The sequence below is a fragment of the Ranitomeya variabilis genome, chromosome 5 (assembly GCF_051348905.1).
Source record: "Ranitomeya variabilis isolate aRanVar5 chromosome 5, aRanVar5.hap1, whole genome shotgun sequence".
NCBI lineage: Eukaryota > Metazoa > Chordata > Amphibia > Anura > Dendrobatidae > Ranitomeya > Ranitomeya variabilis.
The window spans coordinates 21885844-21903769 of record NC_135236.1 but is presented as its reverse complement, the minus strand read 5'-3'; the positions used below and the strand labels follow the sequence as shown (position 1 = coordinate 21903769).

Genomic DNA, 17926 nt, shown 5'->3' with positions numbered 1-17926 from the left:
CAATACCAGCTTGGAATATCCACCCTGTCCGGAATAGTTGCGGACACCTGCCGGGCTTTGTGGAATGTAATCTGGGATGAGTTTATACCCCTACCCACCTTGGACATGTGGATTGAAATTGCGGAAAAATTCTGGAGTGTGTGTGATTTCCCTAACTGTTTGGGAGTGGTGGATGGAAAGCACATCCGCATTATCAAACTAGCTAGAACAGGATCCGAGTACTTCAATTATAAAAAATATTTTTCTGTTGTGCTCATGGCAATAGCTGATGCGGATTGTCGCTTCATCGCCGTGGACATTGGAGCTTTTAGCCGTGGCAATGATTCCCAGACTTTTATGAACTCTGATATGGGCCACCATGTGTATGGCAAAAATTTTAACTTTCCACATCCACGACTGCTCCCCAACACTCAAGGTCCACCAATGCCATTTGATATGGTTGGTGATGAGGCCTTTCAGATGTGTGAAAACCTACTGAAGCCATATTGCAGTCGGGACTTGAACCACACTAAAAGGATTTTTAACTACAGACTGTCCAGGGCACGAAGAACAGTAGAGTGTACCTTTGGGATTCTAGTCTCAAAATGGCACATTCTTGCATCAGCCATTAATCTAAAAATGGAGACAGTCGACGAGGTGGTCAAAGCCTGTGTGGTTCTGCACAATTACATAATGGCTAAGGAGTGGCCCAACATTGAACTGGATGAACCAGTTGCACACACACTGCCTGATTACCAACATCACCCACTGCGGTCAACAGCTGAAGTTGGCCACATGCGGGACCAATTTTCTGCCTTTTTTGATTTGGATATTGGGCGTGTGTCATGGCAGGACAATGTTGTGTAAATGTCCTGTTGGGATTTTATCTGTACCAGTTATTTTCTAAAATGTTACTAATATTTCTCATTAATAAACTTTATTTTTTGGTGTCTTGACCGTGTCTCCTATGTCCTCTACAAACCAAGGCTGTCCTAAAACTAGCAGAATTTGGTCTGTATTTCATATCGGTATTTGTAATCTAAAACCAGGAGTGGGTGATAATAGCTGAGTTGCTAGATATGTGATTATTATAATTTCCCTCTAATTGTTCCAATCCTTGTTTTGACTTACACATACTGATATAAAATACTGACCACATAATGTTAATGTGAGGGCAGCCATGTTGTTTTAAAGGTTCATCATTGCGTCCGGATTCTGTTCTGCAGTATCCATTGGACACAGACTGAAGAGACTATGACTGTCATACAAAACAGATCTATACTCATCAAGTCAGGTGTCAGAAATAATGAATTCATGATGCACGTATAACAGCCTCATGAATTCACTATTTCTGATACATGTACAGGTGAGCATAGATATGCCGTGTATGACCGCCATCATCCCTTCACTTTGTGTGGAATAGATTACGTACACAGAAGATAAAATGGAGGTTATACAAAGAGTTTGTGGACGCCTGACCTGTTGAGTATAGTTCTGCATTTTATTTTCGCCATTTTCTCTTCACTCTGCAACACTAGTCACAGACTAAGCAGAAGGAACAGATTATGGAGATAATACAAGTATTAATTTTGTGGCCCACCTCATAATTCTATACTAAAGACACACCCAGTTACAGTCTTTTATTTGCTAACTACTGTAGCTATGATGTGGCCAAAAAATTAAGTGTTCGGCGCACGGTGTGTGTTGACAGTGGCGAAATACACAAGTAAACCACACATAATTGGGGGCAAAACACAATATTATTTATTTTGTAATAAACAAAATTTGTATTTACTGCGCCTGCTTGGGGTAGATGTAAACAGATGGTGTGAAGCTGTGAGGTCTGGCTAACTGTGGACGACGCAGAGGTGGCAGGAGAAGGGGCAATGAAACTTGTGGGAGGAATACTAAGAGTCTGCTTTTTTTTTTCCTTTCTGGGATTGCCGGGTTCTGGGAAGTCTCGGTGGGCTCATATGTCGTGGCATGGTCATGTTGGGTGACCTGTCACATTCTCATGCATGCAGAAAGAAAGAAATGGCAGAAATTAGGACATGTAGAGACAGAAAATAGAAAATAAAGGCATTGTCTAGTATATACTCATACTGTTCAGAGGCTTGTTTGCTCTAAGGTGCTGTGGTCTGTCTGCTCTGCGTGGCTGTCTGCTGAGTAGTGACCTGCAAATGTCCACTCCCTCCCTTTATCACCTTGTATGTGGGGGGTGGCTTATCAGTGTCTAGAAATGCTTTTCTCTGGTGCAACGCATGCATTCACGAACACAAGCAAATTCATGTGCTTGTGAACGCATGTGTTCACATAGACAGCAATGTGTTTTTTTGTCGCATTCCTTACGCACTCGACCTTATATATTTGTAGGCGGCAAATTGAAGCCTATAAAAATTACTACATAGCTACTACGTAGCATTTCCGCCCCAAACAGCAGACGACGAAACGACGCATGCGTCATCAAACGCGGCAAAAAGAAACCGATCACAGACGCATGCGTCCCTAATGTTAAATATAGGAATACACAATGCATGCGGATATTTGGGGAAGAAACACTGAGGACACAAGCACAAATGTGAAACCGGCCTCAGACAGAACGCTAGCAGCAGGGCAGGCCAAGACCTCCAAGGCGTTGAGAGCCAGTTCATGCCATGTGTCCAGCTTGGATACCCGATAATTAAAAGGCACAGAGGAATCACGGAGGACATTTGTATGATCTGCAAGGTACTCCCTCAGCATCTTCCCAAACATTGCACTTCTTGTGACAGCACCCTTGCCTCTGTGCTGCACCATGGGAGGGTCTGATAAAACTGTCCCAGAACTTTGCCATTGTACCCCTGCCTGAGCTGGATCGTACTTCTGTCTCTCTCGCTTGGACTCCTTATTTGTACAACAAACTCTGACATCTGCTGCCAGCATTCTCACATGGGAATTTTCAAAGTAATTCTGCTAGTACTGCAACATTCTAACACACCTATCTGCCTCTGGCAGAAGAGATTGAAAGTTCTACTTGTCATGTGGGTCTAGAAGTGTCACTAACCAGTAATGGGTGTCACCCAAAATTTTGATAATGCGAGGGTCATGTGAAATGCAGTGCAACATAAAGTCAGCCATGCGTGCCAGACTGCTAACATGCAAGACTTCTGTGTCCTCATCAACAGGATGACTGACCATGCTGTCCTCCTCATCCTCCTCCTCCTCCCTTTCCTCAGGCTATCCCCACTTAACAGATGGTATGACAGCCATGCTTGTAGTACAGTCTATAGTGCATGAAAGCAGCTCCTGTTCTTCCTCCTCCTACTCCTCATTATCTACCAATCCATGTGGGGAAGACATGAGGCTGGGCTGAGTGTAATCCCCCTTTATGGTCCCTTGATCCATGTCCTCATGCTCTGCCTGCAATGCATCCTCATTAATTGTGAGCAGAGAGGTTTTCAGAATACTGAGAAGTGGGATGGTGACGCTAATTTTGGCGTCATCGCCACTCACCATCTTGGTGCAGTCCTCAAAGTTTTGTAGGATGGTACATATGTCTGACATCCATGTCCACTCCTGAGGTCTTATGTGTGGCGTCTAAACTGAATATTGACGGCCTTGTTGATGTTGGTAGTCAACAACTGCCTTCTTCTGCTCACAAATCCTTTCCAACATATGCAGTGTAGAGTTCCAACACTTGGGGACATCACACACCAGTTGATGAGCCAGAAGCTGCAAACACTGCTGAAACACTGCAAGGGTGGCTGAAGCTGTAGCTTACTTTCTAAAATGGGCAGAAAGATGGTGTACATTCACTAGCAAAACCGGCAGCTCCGGGTAGCTTTTCAGAAAAAGTTGAACCACGACGTTAAGAACATGGGCGTGGCAAGTACATATTTGAGCTCACCTTGCCTCAGAGCCGCCACCAGGTTCCACCAATTGTCAAACACGACCGTGCCTGGCTGTAGGTTCAGCAGTGTCATCCAAATATCTGACTGCTCTTTCAGCGCTGTCCACAACTCTTCTGCATTGTGCTGTTTTTCACCTATGCAGATTAGCTTCAGTACAGCCTGTTGCAGCTTGGCTGAGGCAGTACTGCAGTGCTTCCAGCTTCTGACTGATGTGTTGATTTCAGAGATGGAGGCTGAAGAGGAGGAGGAGGAAAAGCTGCAGGAGCTGTACACTGTGGGGGCAACCCTGATTGACGTAGGGCCTGCAAACCTCGGAATGGGGAGGATGTGTTCCATCCCAAGGTCCGACTGGATCCCAGCTTCCACTATGTTAACCCAGTGTGCCGTCAGTGAGATGTACCATCCCAGGCCACAAGTGTTTGCCCATGTGTCCATGGTGATGTGGACTTTCCTAGTAACAGCATTGCTGAGGGTACTCGTAATGTTGTGGGACACATGCAGGTGTAATGCCGCTATGGCACACCAGGAGAAATAGTGGAAAATGGGGACTGATTACCTTGGTATAGCTTCCGCCATCAGGTTGTGGATAGCTTCTATCTTAATGAGCCAAACACAACATTTCTAGCAGAAGAGAAATGTTATAATTTAGTACTGTGGCCTGTGGGGTGCTGGCTGGGTATTTCCGCTTGCTTTCCAATGACTGGGGTATAGACAACTGAAGGCTGGGCTGGGACAAGGACATGGACGGGCTTTATGATGGTGCTTCTTGACTGTTGGCAGGAACAGGTGCAGACCTAGAGGCATCTTCACATGCACGGTGGACTGGGATTGGCTTCTACGCAAAACAGTGGAAGAAGCAATGGTGTCACCTGCAGATAGTATTCCTAGAGCCTGGGGTTCGGCCCACAAAGTTGGGTGCTTTGCTGCCATGTGCCTGATCATGCTGGTGGTGGACAGGCTGGTAGTTTTGCTACCCCTGCTGATGCGGGCATGGCAGATGCTGCAAATGGCCTATTTGGGGATATTGGAACAGTCTTTACAAAATAGCCAGACTAGGTTAGATTGGAATGGCAACTTCCCTCATGTTGGTGTTACGGGGAATGGATGCACGCCTTCTGTCTGTGGCCACTACACTTCTTCTTCCTGCCTGTTGGGTTGATATGCGTCCTTCACCATGTGTGCTGCTGTCATCGCTCTGCATGTCCTCCTGTAAGGTTGGGTCAGTCACTAAGTCATCCACCACCTCGTCTTCCACATCCGCACACCACTCCTCCTCCTGACTTTCCGGCATTTGTGTCTCATCATCGTCCATCTCTTGTGACACTTTCCCACCATCGCCTTCTTGTGACCGTGACTGTTCAAAGCTTTGGGCATCACTACATGCGATCTCATCTGGCCCCACTTCAAGTTGACCATCGAGAGTCAGAAATCTTGAAAGGGAAAAGTGAACAGCTCTTTGGAGTGTCCAAGTGTGGGATCAGTTTTCTCAGTGCACTCGTCATGGTGGGAGGAATGAGGATCAGGGTGAGGAATATCCGGTTCACACTCACGGCTACTTAGACTTGACCATGTGGAAGACATGGTGGTGGTGGTGGCTACATGACTGGAAGCATTATCCGCTATCCAACCAACAACCATTTCACACTGCTCTAGCTTCAATAGTGGTGTGCTGCGGTCCCCTAGAAACTGGGACAGGAAGGTCAAGCGAGAAGATGTGGGTCTTTGTTGTGGCCCACCTTCAGCTTGGCAACGTCCTTGTCATCTGCATGCACCATCAGCATCACGACCACTTCCCCATCCCTTGCCTTGCCCATTTTAAATGGAATACTGCACTATTTCAAAAGTTCAACACAAAGGTATTTAATTGGAGCTAAATTATATCTGATCAGTACGGCTGCAAAGCTACGATTTTTCATGCATGAGGCCTGACATAACAGACTGTATTACATTTTTTTTTTGCTTTTTGGTGAATTTAAAAAAAAAAGGACAAGGCTAGCACACAGAACTATGATACCTATGCCTGCAGAAATACAATTTTTCAAACACAGACACACCAGGCCTCATCCTGACATAACAGACTGTATTAAATATGTTTTTGGTTTTTGGTGAATTTAAAAAAGTCAAATAAAATAAGAAAGAGTAGAACAATGCTAGCACACAGAAATATGCCATGTGTGTCTGCGAAACTATCATTTTTCCACCATAGATACACCAGGCCTCAGCCTAACATAACAGACTGTATTCAATTTTTTTTTTTTTTTGGTGAATTTAGAAAAAAAAACAAAAAAGAGTAGAACAAGGCTAGCACACAGAACTATGCTATGTATGCCTGTGAAAATACAATTTTTCAAATACAGATACACCAGGCCTCAGCCTGACATAACAGACTATACAAAATAGCTTTTTTTTGCGTGAACTTTTGAATAAAAAGAAAAAAAAGGCTAGCACGCAGAACTATGATACGTTTACCTGTGAAACTACTATTTTTCCACCACCGATACACCAGCCGTCTGCCTCAGATAACAGATTGATCTAAATGTGTCCTTGATTTTTGGGGGCACAACTAAATTGTGTCAACAAGTTGGCTTTGACAAACACACAAAAAAAAGTTTTTGGGCACACTCACATCTGGTGTCTGGACAAAAAAATGGTAGATTTGCAAGTTCTTATATTTCAATAACCTGTCTGGAGTAAAATAAAGGGGCTATAGATTGCTTTAGAATAAAAGGAGTAGGTATCAGGTGAAGAAAAAACAAAAAAAGCCACATAAAACTGCAGCTAGATATATATTAAATAAGCAGCAGCAGACAGTAATGGAGCTTTTGGAGGTATGCAGTGAGGTCTATGTACTCACATACAGTGGCTGCAGGCCTGATGTGGATATGTGCACATAGACTCCCCGCCTACCTAGCGCTGCAATCTCAGGACCCCCGAATTAGCCCTAAAAAAAACTGTTGGTTTCTCAGGAGTTGTGGACTGAACAGTTTCAGACCTACACTAACTATTAAAAGCACAATTCTGACCCTATCTCAGCACCAGCTCTCCCTACATTCGCTAAGTCCAGAGCAGAATGCGGTGAGCAGAGTAGCGCCAGGTGTCTTATAGATCTGATGACACTGTATGGCCCAGCCAATCACTGTAATACCACAACAAAGATGGCTTCGGCATTACAGTGCATGGCTGATAATTAGTGTTGAGCGATACCGTCCGATACTTGAAAGTATCGGTATCGGAAAGTATCGGCCGATTCCGGCAAAGTATCGGATCCAATCCGATACCGATACCCGATACCAATACAAGTCAATGGGACTCAAGTATCGGACGGTATTCCTGATGGTTCCCAGGGTCTGAAGGAGAGGAAACTCTCCTTCAGGCCCTGGGAACCATATTAATGTGTAAAATAAAGAATTAAAATAAAAAATATCGCTATACTCACCTGTCCGACGCAGCCGGGACCTCAGCGAGGGAACCGGCAACGTTGTTTGTTTAAAATTCGCGCTTTTACTTGGTTACGTGAAGTCCCGGCTTGTGATTGGTCAGGGCGGCCATGTTGCCGGGACGCGGACCAATCACAGCAAGCCGTGACGAAATTACGTCACGGCTTGCTGTGATTGGTCCGCGTCCCGGCAACATGGCCGCCATTAACCAATCACAAGCCGTGACGTCACGGGAGGCTGGACATGCGCGTATTTTGAAAAGCGCGCGTGTCCAGCCTCCAGTGACGTCCCGGCTTGTGATTGGTTAATGGCGGCCATGTTGCCGGGACGTCACTGGAGGCTGGACACGCGCGCTTTTCAAAATACGCGCATGTCCAGCCTCCCGTGACGTCCCGGCTTGTGATTGGTTAATGGCGGCCATGTTGCCGGGACGTCACTGGAGGCTGGACACGCGCGCTTTTCAAAATACGCGCATGTCCAGCCTCCCGTGACGTCCCGGCTTGTGATTGGTTAATGGCGGCCATGTTGCCGGGACGTCACTGGAGGCTGGACACGCGCGCTTTTCAAAATACGCGCATGTCCAGCCTCCCGTGACGTCCCGGCTTGTGATTGGTTAATGGCGGCCATGTTGCCGGGACGTCACTGGAGGCTGGACACGCGCGCTTTTCAAAATACGCGCATGTCCAGCCTCCCGTGACGTCACGGCTTGTGATTGGTTAATGGCGGCCATGTTGCCGGGACGCGGACCAATCACAGCAAGCCGTGACGTAATTTCGTCACGGCTTGCTGTGATTGGTCCACGTCCCGGCAACATGGCCGCCCTGACCAATCACAAGCCGGGACTTCACGTAACCAAGTAAAAGCGCGAAATTTAAACAAACAACGCTGCCGGTTCCCTCGCTGAGGTCCCGGCTGCGTCGGACAGGTGAGTATAGCGATATTTTTTATTTTAATTCTCTTTTTTACACATTATTACATTAATGTTGTTGCGATACCCGATACCCGATACCACAAAAGTATCGGATCTCGGTATCGGAAATTCCGATACAGCAAGTATCGGCCGATACCCGATACTTGCAGTATCGGAATGCTCAACACTACTGATAATCCCTGCACTGTCATTGGCGCTCTAAAGAGCATCAGAAATGCAGGGTGGAGACCCAAGCTCCCGCCAAATAATGCCGGAAATACTAGGTGCTCGCCGAGTACATCGAGCATAGTGATACTCGGGTGAGTACCAAGTAGTGGCGGGCACGTTTGCTCATCACTACTCTTAACCACTAAGTTGAGCACTTGGGCCAGGCATGGTACATGTGCGAGGTTGCCAAACTTCAGAGCTGCCACCACATTACAGCCATTGTCACACATGATCATGTCTGGTTGCAGGTTTAGGGACAAGCTCCACAAATCAGTATTTTCTATTAAACCTTTCCATAACTCTGCGGCAGTGTGTGGTTTGTAAACTAAGCAGATTAGCATTTTGCAGAGCTTGTTGCCGCTTGGCCGATGCATTGCTGCAATGCTTCTAGCTTGTGACTGATGTTGACATTTCTGAGATGAAGGGTTGAGGAGGAGCAGGTGCAGGAACTGCTGTAGAAGGTGGGGGAAACCCTGATTGAACCTGGTTCCGCAATCCTTGGTGTCGGTAGTACGTGTTTCATCCCAGGCTTCGACTGGGTCCTGGCTTCCACAATGTTCACCCAGTGTGCATTCATGGAAATATAGCATCCTAAGCCACAATCACTTGTCCATGTGTCCATGGTTAAGTCGTTCCTAGTAACAGTGTTGTTCAGGGCACGGCTGATGTTATCGGACACGTGATTGTGTAAGGCAGGGACAGCACACTGGGAGAAATAATGGCGGCCGGGTACTGAATACTAAGGAATGGCCACCGCCATGGGGTTTTGGAAAGCTTCCATCTCCACAAGCCTAATTGGCAACATTTTCAGGGCATGAAGTCTGGAAATGTGTCCGTTTAGTATTGAGGCCTGTGGGTGGGTGGCTGCATATTTATGCTTGCGTTCCAAGAGCTTGAGTAGGGAAAACTAAATGCTCTACTAGGGCAAGGACGTGGACGTGATTGTTGATGGTGGTTGAAAGTATGCAACAGGTGCAGAGTGGGAGGCATCTTCGTCTACATTGGGGTACACATAGAACAGTGGAAGTGGCAGAGATATCACGTGATGTCATAGATCTAATGAAAAAAATAGTTAACTAGAGAGAAAGGCAAATATTAATAATTTTTTAACATATTAAATACTGTATGCACATGACACTGCATTAACCTGTGACCAGCCAGTATGTGTATGGCACAGACACAGAGGGCTATTAAGTTCATAGAGGGTGTGTGAACAGATGCTGTGAGGATCATGATTTTGAGGATATTTTTTTGTATGGGCCAAACGGGAATAGTTACATAAGTAATAATAATATGAGCAATTGTAAAATAAAATGAGCAATTTTAAGTACACAGTGCTATATAATATGGTGACTGCAATATATTGAGAGGATAAAAACCTTTATGGGAGTGCTTGTATAACCTCAAATGCAAGGCAGGGTTCACATGATGGCCACATATGTGAATGCAACACCAGCGTGCTCATAATAATATTGTGCTTCTTGTGCCCATCTTTTATATTGGCTGTGATAGTCCCTCCATATCACCAGTCAGGTTACGCTAGGCCATATGAGGTGTTATGGGTCATTAAACATGGTGTCCATGAGTGATGTAATTAGCTAGCTCTGTGACTCTGCAGCAGTCATTACATTTTTTGGGCCAATGCTCAATTTGTGAAGTGTTCGAATTTGCAGGGGCCTGCAAATTTGAGGAAATTCAACTTGAAATGAATCCTCTGTGGATTGAACCACTCCACTCCTTTATTTGACTAAAATAAATTAAAGCATCAAATGTGTGTAAAAGAGGGTCTAGACTTACCAATGAATAGTACTGAGTGATCTACAGTTGACCCCGACCAGTCCAACTTTTCCAAGTCTTGGATAATTTCTTCATTGTATTTTTTTAAAACAATATAAGCCAAAAACTTTCCAGTATCCTCCCAGTGACTGATGATATCACACAGTTGTCGCATCTTCTCCCTGGGTGTTGTCTTTTCCTTCACATCATTGTACTGTTCTTGAGTCAGAAGTTCTTGGTTCCGAAAATTACATAGAATTGGATTTATATCTGTGATCCTCTGAATAAGAACTGATCTGTGATGGTCTATAAAGTTTGCCTTGTCTGTAGTGTAAGGAAGAATTAGAAGAATGATACACATCATTACATAACTGTGGATGTTTCTATATTTTTTCATAAAGCACTTGTCATTCAGATTTGTGCCAAACAACTTAACAAGGATCTGTCATTTTAATTTTGATTTCATAAATCAATAGACACATGAAAATAAGCAACTTTTTAATATAGATTATAAGAGAAATATTCTTTCTCTTCTTGGAATAATATTTTACCCTCAATTCCCCAAATTTAGCTATTTTTTTATCATCTGCCAAAAGTTCACAAAAATAGAAAAAAACAGGAGGTCCCATTATATCAGATCGATTGGTTCACTGTCACACTATGTTGATCTCTTTTACAAGATTTTGTTTTAAATCTTCCATCCCATCTTAGAGATTCTACCCAATTAATGGATTAGACTATAAATATTATATGGGAGGACAGCTTTTTCTTTATTACAATAGATGTTGCTGCTCTATACCCAAATATACTGTAGACCATGAATTGGATTTCAGAGCTGTGGAGTATTATTAATCAACAGGACCAAACATTATAAGCCAGAACAGAGATCCTTTCTTCTCCCTGTCGCTGATTAAGTCTGGCATCTATCGCACGTATTTCAGATATCACCGGCGTTGTATCGATGACTTGTTCTTCATATGGTGCAGCACTGAATCTGAAGCCTTTGCATTTGTTAATTAACTGAATGGTAATGATTGGGGAATAACTTTTACTGCGGACATTGCTAAAGATAAAATTATTCTTTAGATTTGGAGTTATTCCATGTAAAGGAATTGATGAGGAAAACCAATTACAAGCCTTTAGATGGCAACTGTTATTTAGATTTTTACAGCTCATATTTTTCAAAATAGAGAGAAAATATAGCTTGGAGTCAATTCCGCCTCATTAGGAGGAATTGTACATTAATTAAGGATCATGTGACTTTATCCAAATGATTAAAGACAAGGTTTATAGAAAAAAGGTACCCCGAAGAAATTATAAAAACATCTTTTGAGAAGGATCTAGAATTAACGCAAACTGAATGCCTTGGTGGTGGCAAAAAAATCGGTGGGGATGCTGGTCGTCAACTATAGGTCTTTTTTTTAAATTATCATCATTTTTATGGTGTAAGCATCAAATCTCTGGAACATCGTTGTGACTCTCAATTCATGGGTAAAATCTATATTCAGTGAAGACAGATATTCACTAGTGTTGAGCGATACCGTCCGATACTTGAAAGTATCGGTATCGGATAGTATCGGCCGATACCCGAAAAGAATCGGATATCGCCGATACTGATACCCGATACCAATACAAGTCAATGAGACACCAAGTATCGGAAGGTATCCTGATGGTTCCCAGGGTCTGAAGTAGAGGAAACTCCCCTTCAGGCCCTGGGATCCATATTAATGTGTAAAATAAAGAATAAAAATAAAAAATATTGATATACTCACCCTCTGACGCGCCCTGGTTGTAACCGCCAGCCTCCGTTCATAAGAATGAGCGCTTGAAAGTCCTTAGATGACGTCGCGGCCTGTGATTGGTCACAGAGCGGTCACGTGACCGCAACGCGACCAATCACAAGCCGTGACGTAATCTAAGGTCTTTCAAGCGCTTGAAAGTCCTTAGATGACGTCGGGTCCTGTGATTGGTCGCGGAGCGGTCACATGACCGCTCACACGACCAATCACAGGCCGCGACGTCATCTAAGGACTTTCAAGCGCTCATTCTTAGGAACGGAAGCTGGCGGTTACAACCAGGGCGCGTCAGAGGGTGAGTATATCAATATTTTTTATTTTTATTCTTTATTTTACACATTAATATGGATCCCGATACTGATTCCCAATATCACAAAAGTATCGGATCTCGGTATCGGAATTCCGATACAGCAAATATCAGCCGATACCCGATACTTGCGGTATCGGAATGCTCAACACTAATATTCACATTACTGAGATAAGAGATGAAAGTTGGTGTTCATATTCCTCTGTGGAGAGGAGAGAGGGAGGAACAAGCGGCAGACGCAGAAAATTCTGATGCAAGTTCTCCTGTTATGACAGGTATCGTTCTCCATAGCAATTTATGAACACCAAGTATCATCTCCTATCTCAGTAATGGGAAGATCTGTGTTCACTGAATGCAAATTTCACACATGATTTGAGAAATTTGAGAAATAATGGTCAGCTCAGGAGGAGAAAAAAGCAGATTCTTCTGATAAGATCTTTTACAAAGTTTCTTATTTTAACGTGTAATATTGAATTATGCAATAAAAATATAAACAATGGTTACACTTTGACACTTTAACGACCGCCAATATGTTTTTTAATGATGGGAGTTAGGGGTACTAATGCCTCAGCGCCTCTTTTTACTGGCACTGAGAAATAATTGTATAGCGTTCCCCAGAGACTTTCTTTTGGGGTATCGGCTACTGAAGGTAGCGGAGACTCCAGATAACATGATTTGGGTCGGGTTTTACCTGCCCCAGTGTTACAATAGCAGTTATTAACAGAATAATGGTGACCTAAAAAAAAAGTCCGATTTCCCATTTAATTTTTCTCTCCTCTGATGTGATTGCACTTCACAGGAAAGAGAAATGGAGTCCTCCGATTCTGCCTGGTACCTTCGGTGTCCTTGCAACCCCCCGTGAAGTAACCCCGGCTACTGGTGTCTTCTTCTGGGAACAAAATGGCAGGCGCATGTGCAGTGCCCCCGCCGAGATCTGTCAGCCCGCACCCGGCAAAAATAGGAACTTTTTCCTATTGGTTCATTTTGATCATTCCCTTAGTTAGGTAAAAATAATGAAATAAAAAATATCTTTTTTTTTTTTTCCATTTTCCCATTAGGGTTAGAGTTGGGCTAAAGAGAGCTGGGATCAAGTGATTTGGGCTAAAGTTAGAGTTAGGGTTGGGCTAAAGCTAGAGATAAGGTCAGGATAGGGTTAAGGTTGGGCTAGGGTAAGGTTTGAGGTTAGGGTTAGAGTTGGGGCTAAATTTAGGGTTGGGCTAAAGTTATGGTTGGGCTAGGGTTGTGGTTAAGGTTGAGATAATTGTTAGGGTTGGGATTAGGGTTAGGGGTGTGTTGGGGTTAGGGTTGTGGTTAGGGTTGGAATTAGGGTTAGAGGTGTGTTCGAGTTAGGGTTGGAGATGGAATTTTGGGTTCCACTGTTTAGATGCATCAAGGGGTCTCCAATTGCGACATGGTGCGACTATTGATTCCAGCTAATTTTGAGTTCAAAAGTCAAACGATGCTCCTTCTATTCTGAGCCCTGCCAAGTGCCAAACAGTGGTTTTCCCTCACAAACCAGGTATCGGCGTACTCAGGAGAAGTTGGAAAACAAATTTTGTGGTCGATTTTTTTCCTGATACCCTTGTGAAAATAAAAAAAATTGGTTCCAAAGTAAATTTTTTGTTGAAAAAGTTAAATGTTCATTTTTTTCCTTTCACATTGCTTTAGTTCTTATGAGGCACCTGAAGGGTTAATAAACGTATTGAATGTGGTTTTGCGCACCCCGAGGGGTGCAGTTCTTAGAATGGTGTCACTTTTGGGTATTTTGTGTTATATTAACCCCCTAATCTCACTTCAAATGTGAGGTGGTCCTTAAAAAAATGGTTTTGTAAATTTTGTTGGAAAAATTAGAAATTGCTTGTCAACTTTTAACCCTTATAACGTCCTAACAAAAAAAATATGCTTCAAAAATTGTGCTGACGTAAAGTAGACATATGGGAATTGTTTTTTATTAACTGTTTTGTGTGACACCACTCTCTGATTTAAGGGCACAAAAACTAAAAGTTTGAAAATTGCAAAATTTTCTACATTTTTGCCAAATTTCCTTTTTTTCATAAATAAACCCTAGTTATATCAAAGAAATTTTACCACTATCAAGAAGTACAATATTTCACGAGAAAACTAAGATCTATTATAAAGTTTCTTATTTTAACGTGTAACCTTTTAACTAACACCAATATGGCTTTTAAAGATGGCAGTTAAGGATACTCATGCCTCAGCGTTGCTTAATGGCGCTGAGAAACAAGTGTATAGCATTCCCCAGAGGGTAGCTGAGACCCCAGAGAACATGATTTTAGTCAGTTTTTTGTCTTCTTCTATGAACAAAATAGAGGGCACATGCACAATGCCCCCACCAAGATCTGTCACCCGGCACCCTGCAACAATAGGACATTTTTCCTATTGGTTCATTTAGATCACCCCCTTAGTTAGGTAAAAATAATGACATAAAAAAAAATTATTTCCATTTTCCCATTAGAGTTATAGTTAAGCTAAAGTGACTTCTGCAAAAGTTAGGGTTAGGCAAAAGCAAGAGTTAGGGTCGGGCTAGGGTTAGATTTGAGGCTAGGGTTAGGGTTGGGGCTAAAGTTAGGGTTGGGCTAGGGTTGTGGTTATGGTTGAGATTATGTTTAGGGTTGGGATTAGGGTTAGGGGTATGTTAGGATTAGGTTTGAGATTAGGGTTATGCTTAGGGTTGGGACTAGGGTTAGTTGTGTGTTGAGGTTAGGTGTCATGCCGTTCTGTCTGTATCTTGTTTTCGGCATGACAATGCATATGTTTGCTTTTACACTTTACTCTTTTCCCCCTAATTTGAGCTGGGATATTGTTGGCTGTTACCTGGATGGAGCCTTCTCAATTCCCTGCTCTGCTGCGCAGCCGTACATGGGTGGTTAGTTCTTTTCTATTGCATGACCTTAATCATGTGCGGTCCCTGGTTGCTGCTGTGGATGCTGTCCGCGGGTTGCATGCAGCTGGTGCATGACTTTCCACGTGTGTCAGTGTTTGCAGTCACAGCCTGGTGCCCTGAGCCTCAGTTCCTGCATTGATTGTGCTGTAATGGTTCCTGTGTGTGCTTAGGCAGTGCGCGGCCACACCTCCCCTGCTTTTATCAGGGTTAGGGTGTGTACTTGAAATGCTGTCCCCAGCCAATTGCTGAGAGGCAGCTCCTATATAAAGTTCCCCTGCCCTATGGACGGGGCCTGAGCTACTCACAAAGCTCCTGAACTTTGCTATGTGTGTTTGTGTTCCTGCACCTCTCCTGTCTATGTTTTGGTACCAAAGTCCTTGCCTTGATACCTGTTTTGTCCTTTTCTGGCACCTGTCCTGGAGGCGGTATATCCAGACCCGAATCCTTGATCCTGTACCTGTCCTGTACCTGAACCTGTCTGAACTGTGTCTGCTGTGATTATGTTCCTGGAATCCCTCTGCATTTGGAGCCTCACTCCCAGTGACTTTGAGTCTCTTGAAACCGGTGTTTCTGCTGAGCATCTACTACTCTGTGCTCTGACTACCATGCGGTGTTAACCCCATCTGGCTCACGTCGAGTACGGCGGTGCTTGCACCATCACGCTTGAGTTCCTTCCTTGGTCCGATGCCCGGAGCCTGACGACCACAGTCTGGAACCTGATGACCGCTGCCTCGAGCTTGGAGCCTGATGTCTGGTGGTGCCTGTAGGTCATGTTGGATGTCCGGAACCGAACGACTCCTGTCTGATGTCTGCCCGTGACCCTGGGTCCAGATGTCCTGATGTCCTGTCTGTACCCTGATGTCCTGCCTGTGTCCTGATGACCTCGTGTTCCCTGATGTCCTGATGTCCTTCCTGTGTTCGATGTCATGATGTAACTGATGACCTGGCCTGCCACGCCAGTGTCCCAGCTGATGACCTGGGCTGCCACCCCAGTGTCCCAGATGTCTATCCAGTATTCCTGGGTCCTGATGTCCTCCCTGTGTGTGCCTTGGTGATCCGTTGGTGCCTTGGGGTCCACTGGGTGGTACCCTTCTGGAGGTGTGGAATCGGGAGCCTGAGATCGTAATGTTTTGTTTATGTACTGTGTGACTTTACTTTAGTAAACTTTACTTTCTCTATACCTGAAGTTGTGCAGTGTAATTAAGTCCTACGTGTCTCTTTCCTTGTCCACATGCTGAGCTGCCACAGAACGCCGGGCTCTGCCCTCCCCTAATTGGGGTCGGCCCGGGTCCCCCTCTGCAGTTTAAAGGGTCCGAATTTCATTCACGGGGAACATGCGCCCCACGCCTTCTGAGATTGGTCAGCTTGGGGGTGTCTACGGGCTGGGCCGCATCTGCGGCTGCAGCTGATCATGACATTAGGGCTGTGGTTAGGGTTGGTATTAGGGTTAGGGGTTTGTTGGAGTTAGGGTTGTGTGATATTATTGTTAGGGGTGTGTTGGAGTTAGGGTTGGAGTTAGAATTGTAGTTTCCACTGTTTAAGTACATCAGGGTGTCTCCAATCTCTACATGGTGCCACCATTGATTCCAGCTAATTTTGAGTTCAAAAGTCAAATGCTGCTCCCACCCTTCTGAGCCCTGCCATGCACCCAAACAGTGGCTTTCCCCACACACCAGGTACCATCGTACTCAGGAGAAATTGCACAACAAACTTTGTGGTCCAATTTCTCCTGATACCCTTGTGAAAAATAAAAAAAATTGGTTCCAAAGTAACTTTTTTGCTCACTATTTCCTTCCACATTACTTTAGATCTTGTGAAGCACCTGAAGGGTTAATTAACTTATTGAATGTGGTTTTGCACACTTTGAGGGGTGCAGTTTTTAGAATGGTTCACTTTTGCATTATATTGACCCCCCAAATTCACTTCAAATGGGAGGTGGCCCTATCTTCCTGCTCTGCCTCCAGCTGCTATGGGGCCCCTGAGCAGGAAGGGTGGGCCCGGTTCCAGCAGTGGCCCCCCGCCTGTCATAGCAGGGTCAGCTGTATCGGCTTCTAGCTGATTCAGCTGACCACATTGATGGGAGAAGGAGCACTAGGCTCCTTCTCCCATCATCCCCTGTCAGAGGCTGACGTCACCGACGCAGACACTGACAGGAGGCGCAATAACATCACTTCCCGTCGCCCGTGGTCCAGAGGTCAGCTGGAGCAGGGAGCAGAGCAGGAACAAGGAGGAAGAGAGGTGAGTATTGTTTTGTTTTCTTTATGGGGGTGCTGCGTTATACTACAGAGTGTGCCTGTGGGGAGGGGGGTGCTGCCTTATACTACAGAGTCTGTCTGTGGGTAGGGGGGCTGCCTTATACTACAGAGTCTGCCTGGGGAAGGGGGGTGCCTTATACTGCAGAGTCTGCCTGTGGGGAGGGGGCTGCCTTATACTGCAGAGTTTGTCTGTGGGGAGGGAGGCTGCCTTATACTACAGAGTCTGCCTGTGGAGGGGCTTCCCTATAGTACAGAGTCTCCCAGTGGGGAGGAGGGGGCTGCCTTATACTACAGAATCTGCCTGTGGGGAGGTGGGGTGCTGCCTTACACTACAGAGTCTGCCTGTGGGGAGGGGGGCTGTTTTATACTAGAGTCTGCCTGTGGGGAGGGGGCTGCCTTATTATACAGAGTCTGCCCGTGGGTAGGGGGTGCTGCTTTATATT

At 44.8% G+C, this 17926-nt stretch overlaps 1 protein-coding gene across 1 annotated transcript in view; it reads right to left on the bottom strand.

Moving 5' to 3' along the window:
* The window catches only part of LOC143774712 (uncharacterized), a 689954-nt gene that overhangs the window by 424621 nt on the left and 247407 nt on the right, over positions 1–17926 (bottom strand). The window contains exon 7 of the mRNA XM_077262476.1: positions 10242–10544. Coding sequence (XP_077118591.1) covers positions 10242–10544 — 303 coding nt within the window. The remainder of the gene's footprint in view (positions 1–10241; positions 10545–17926) is intronic.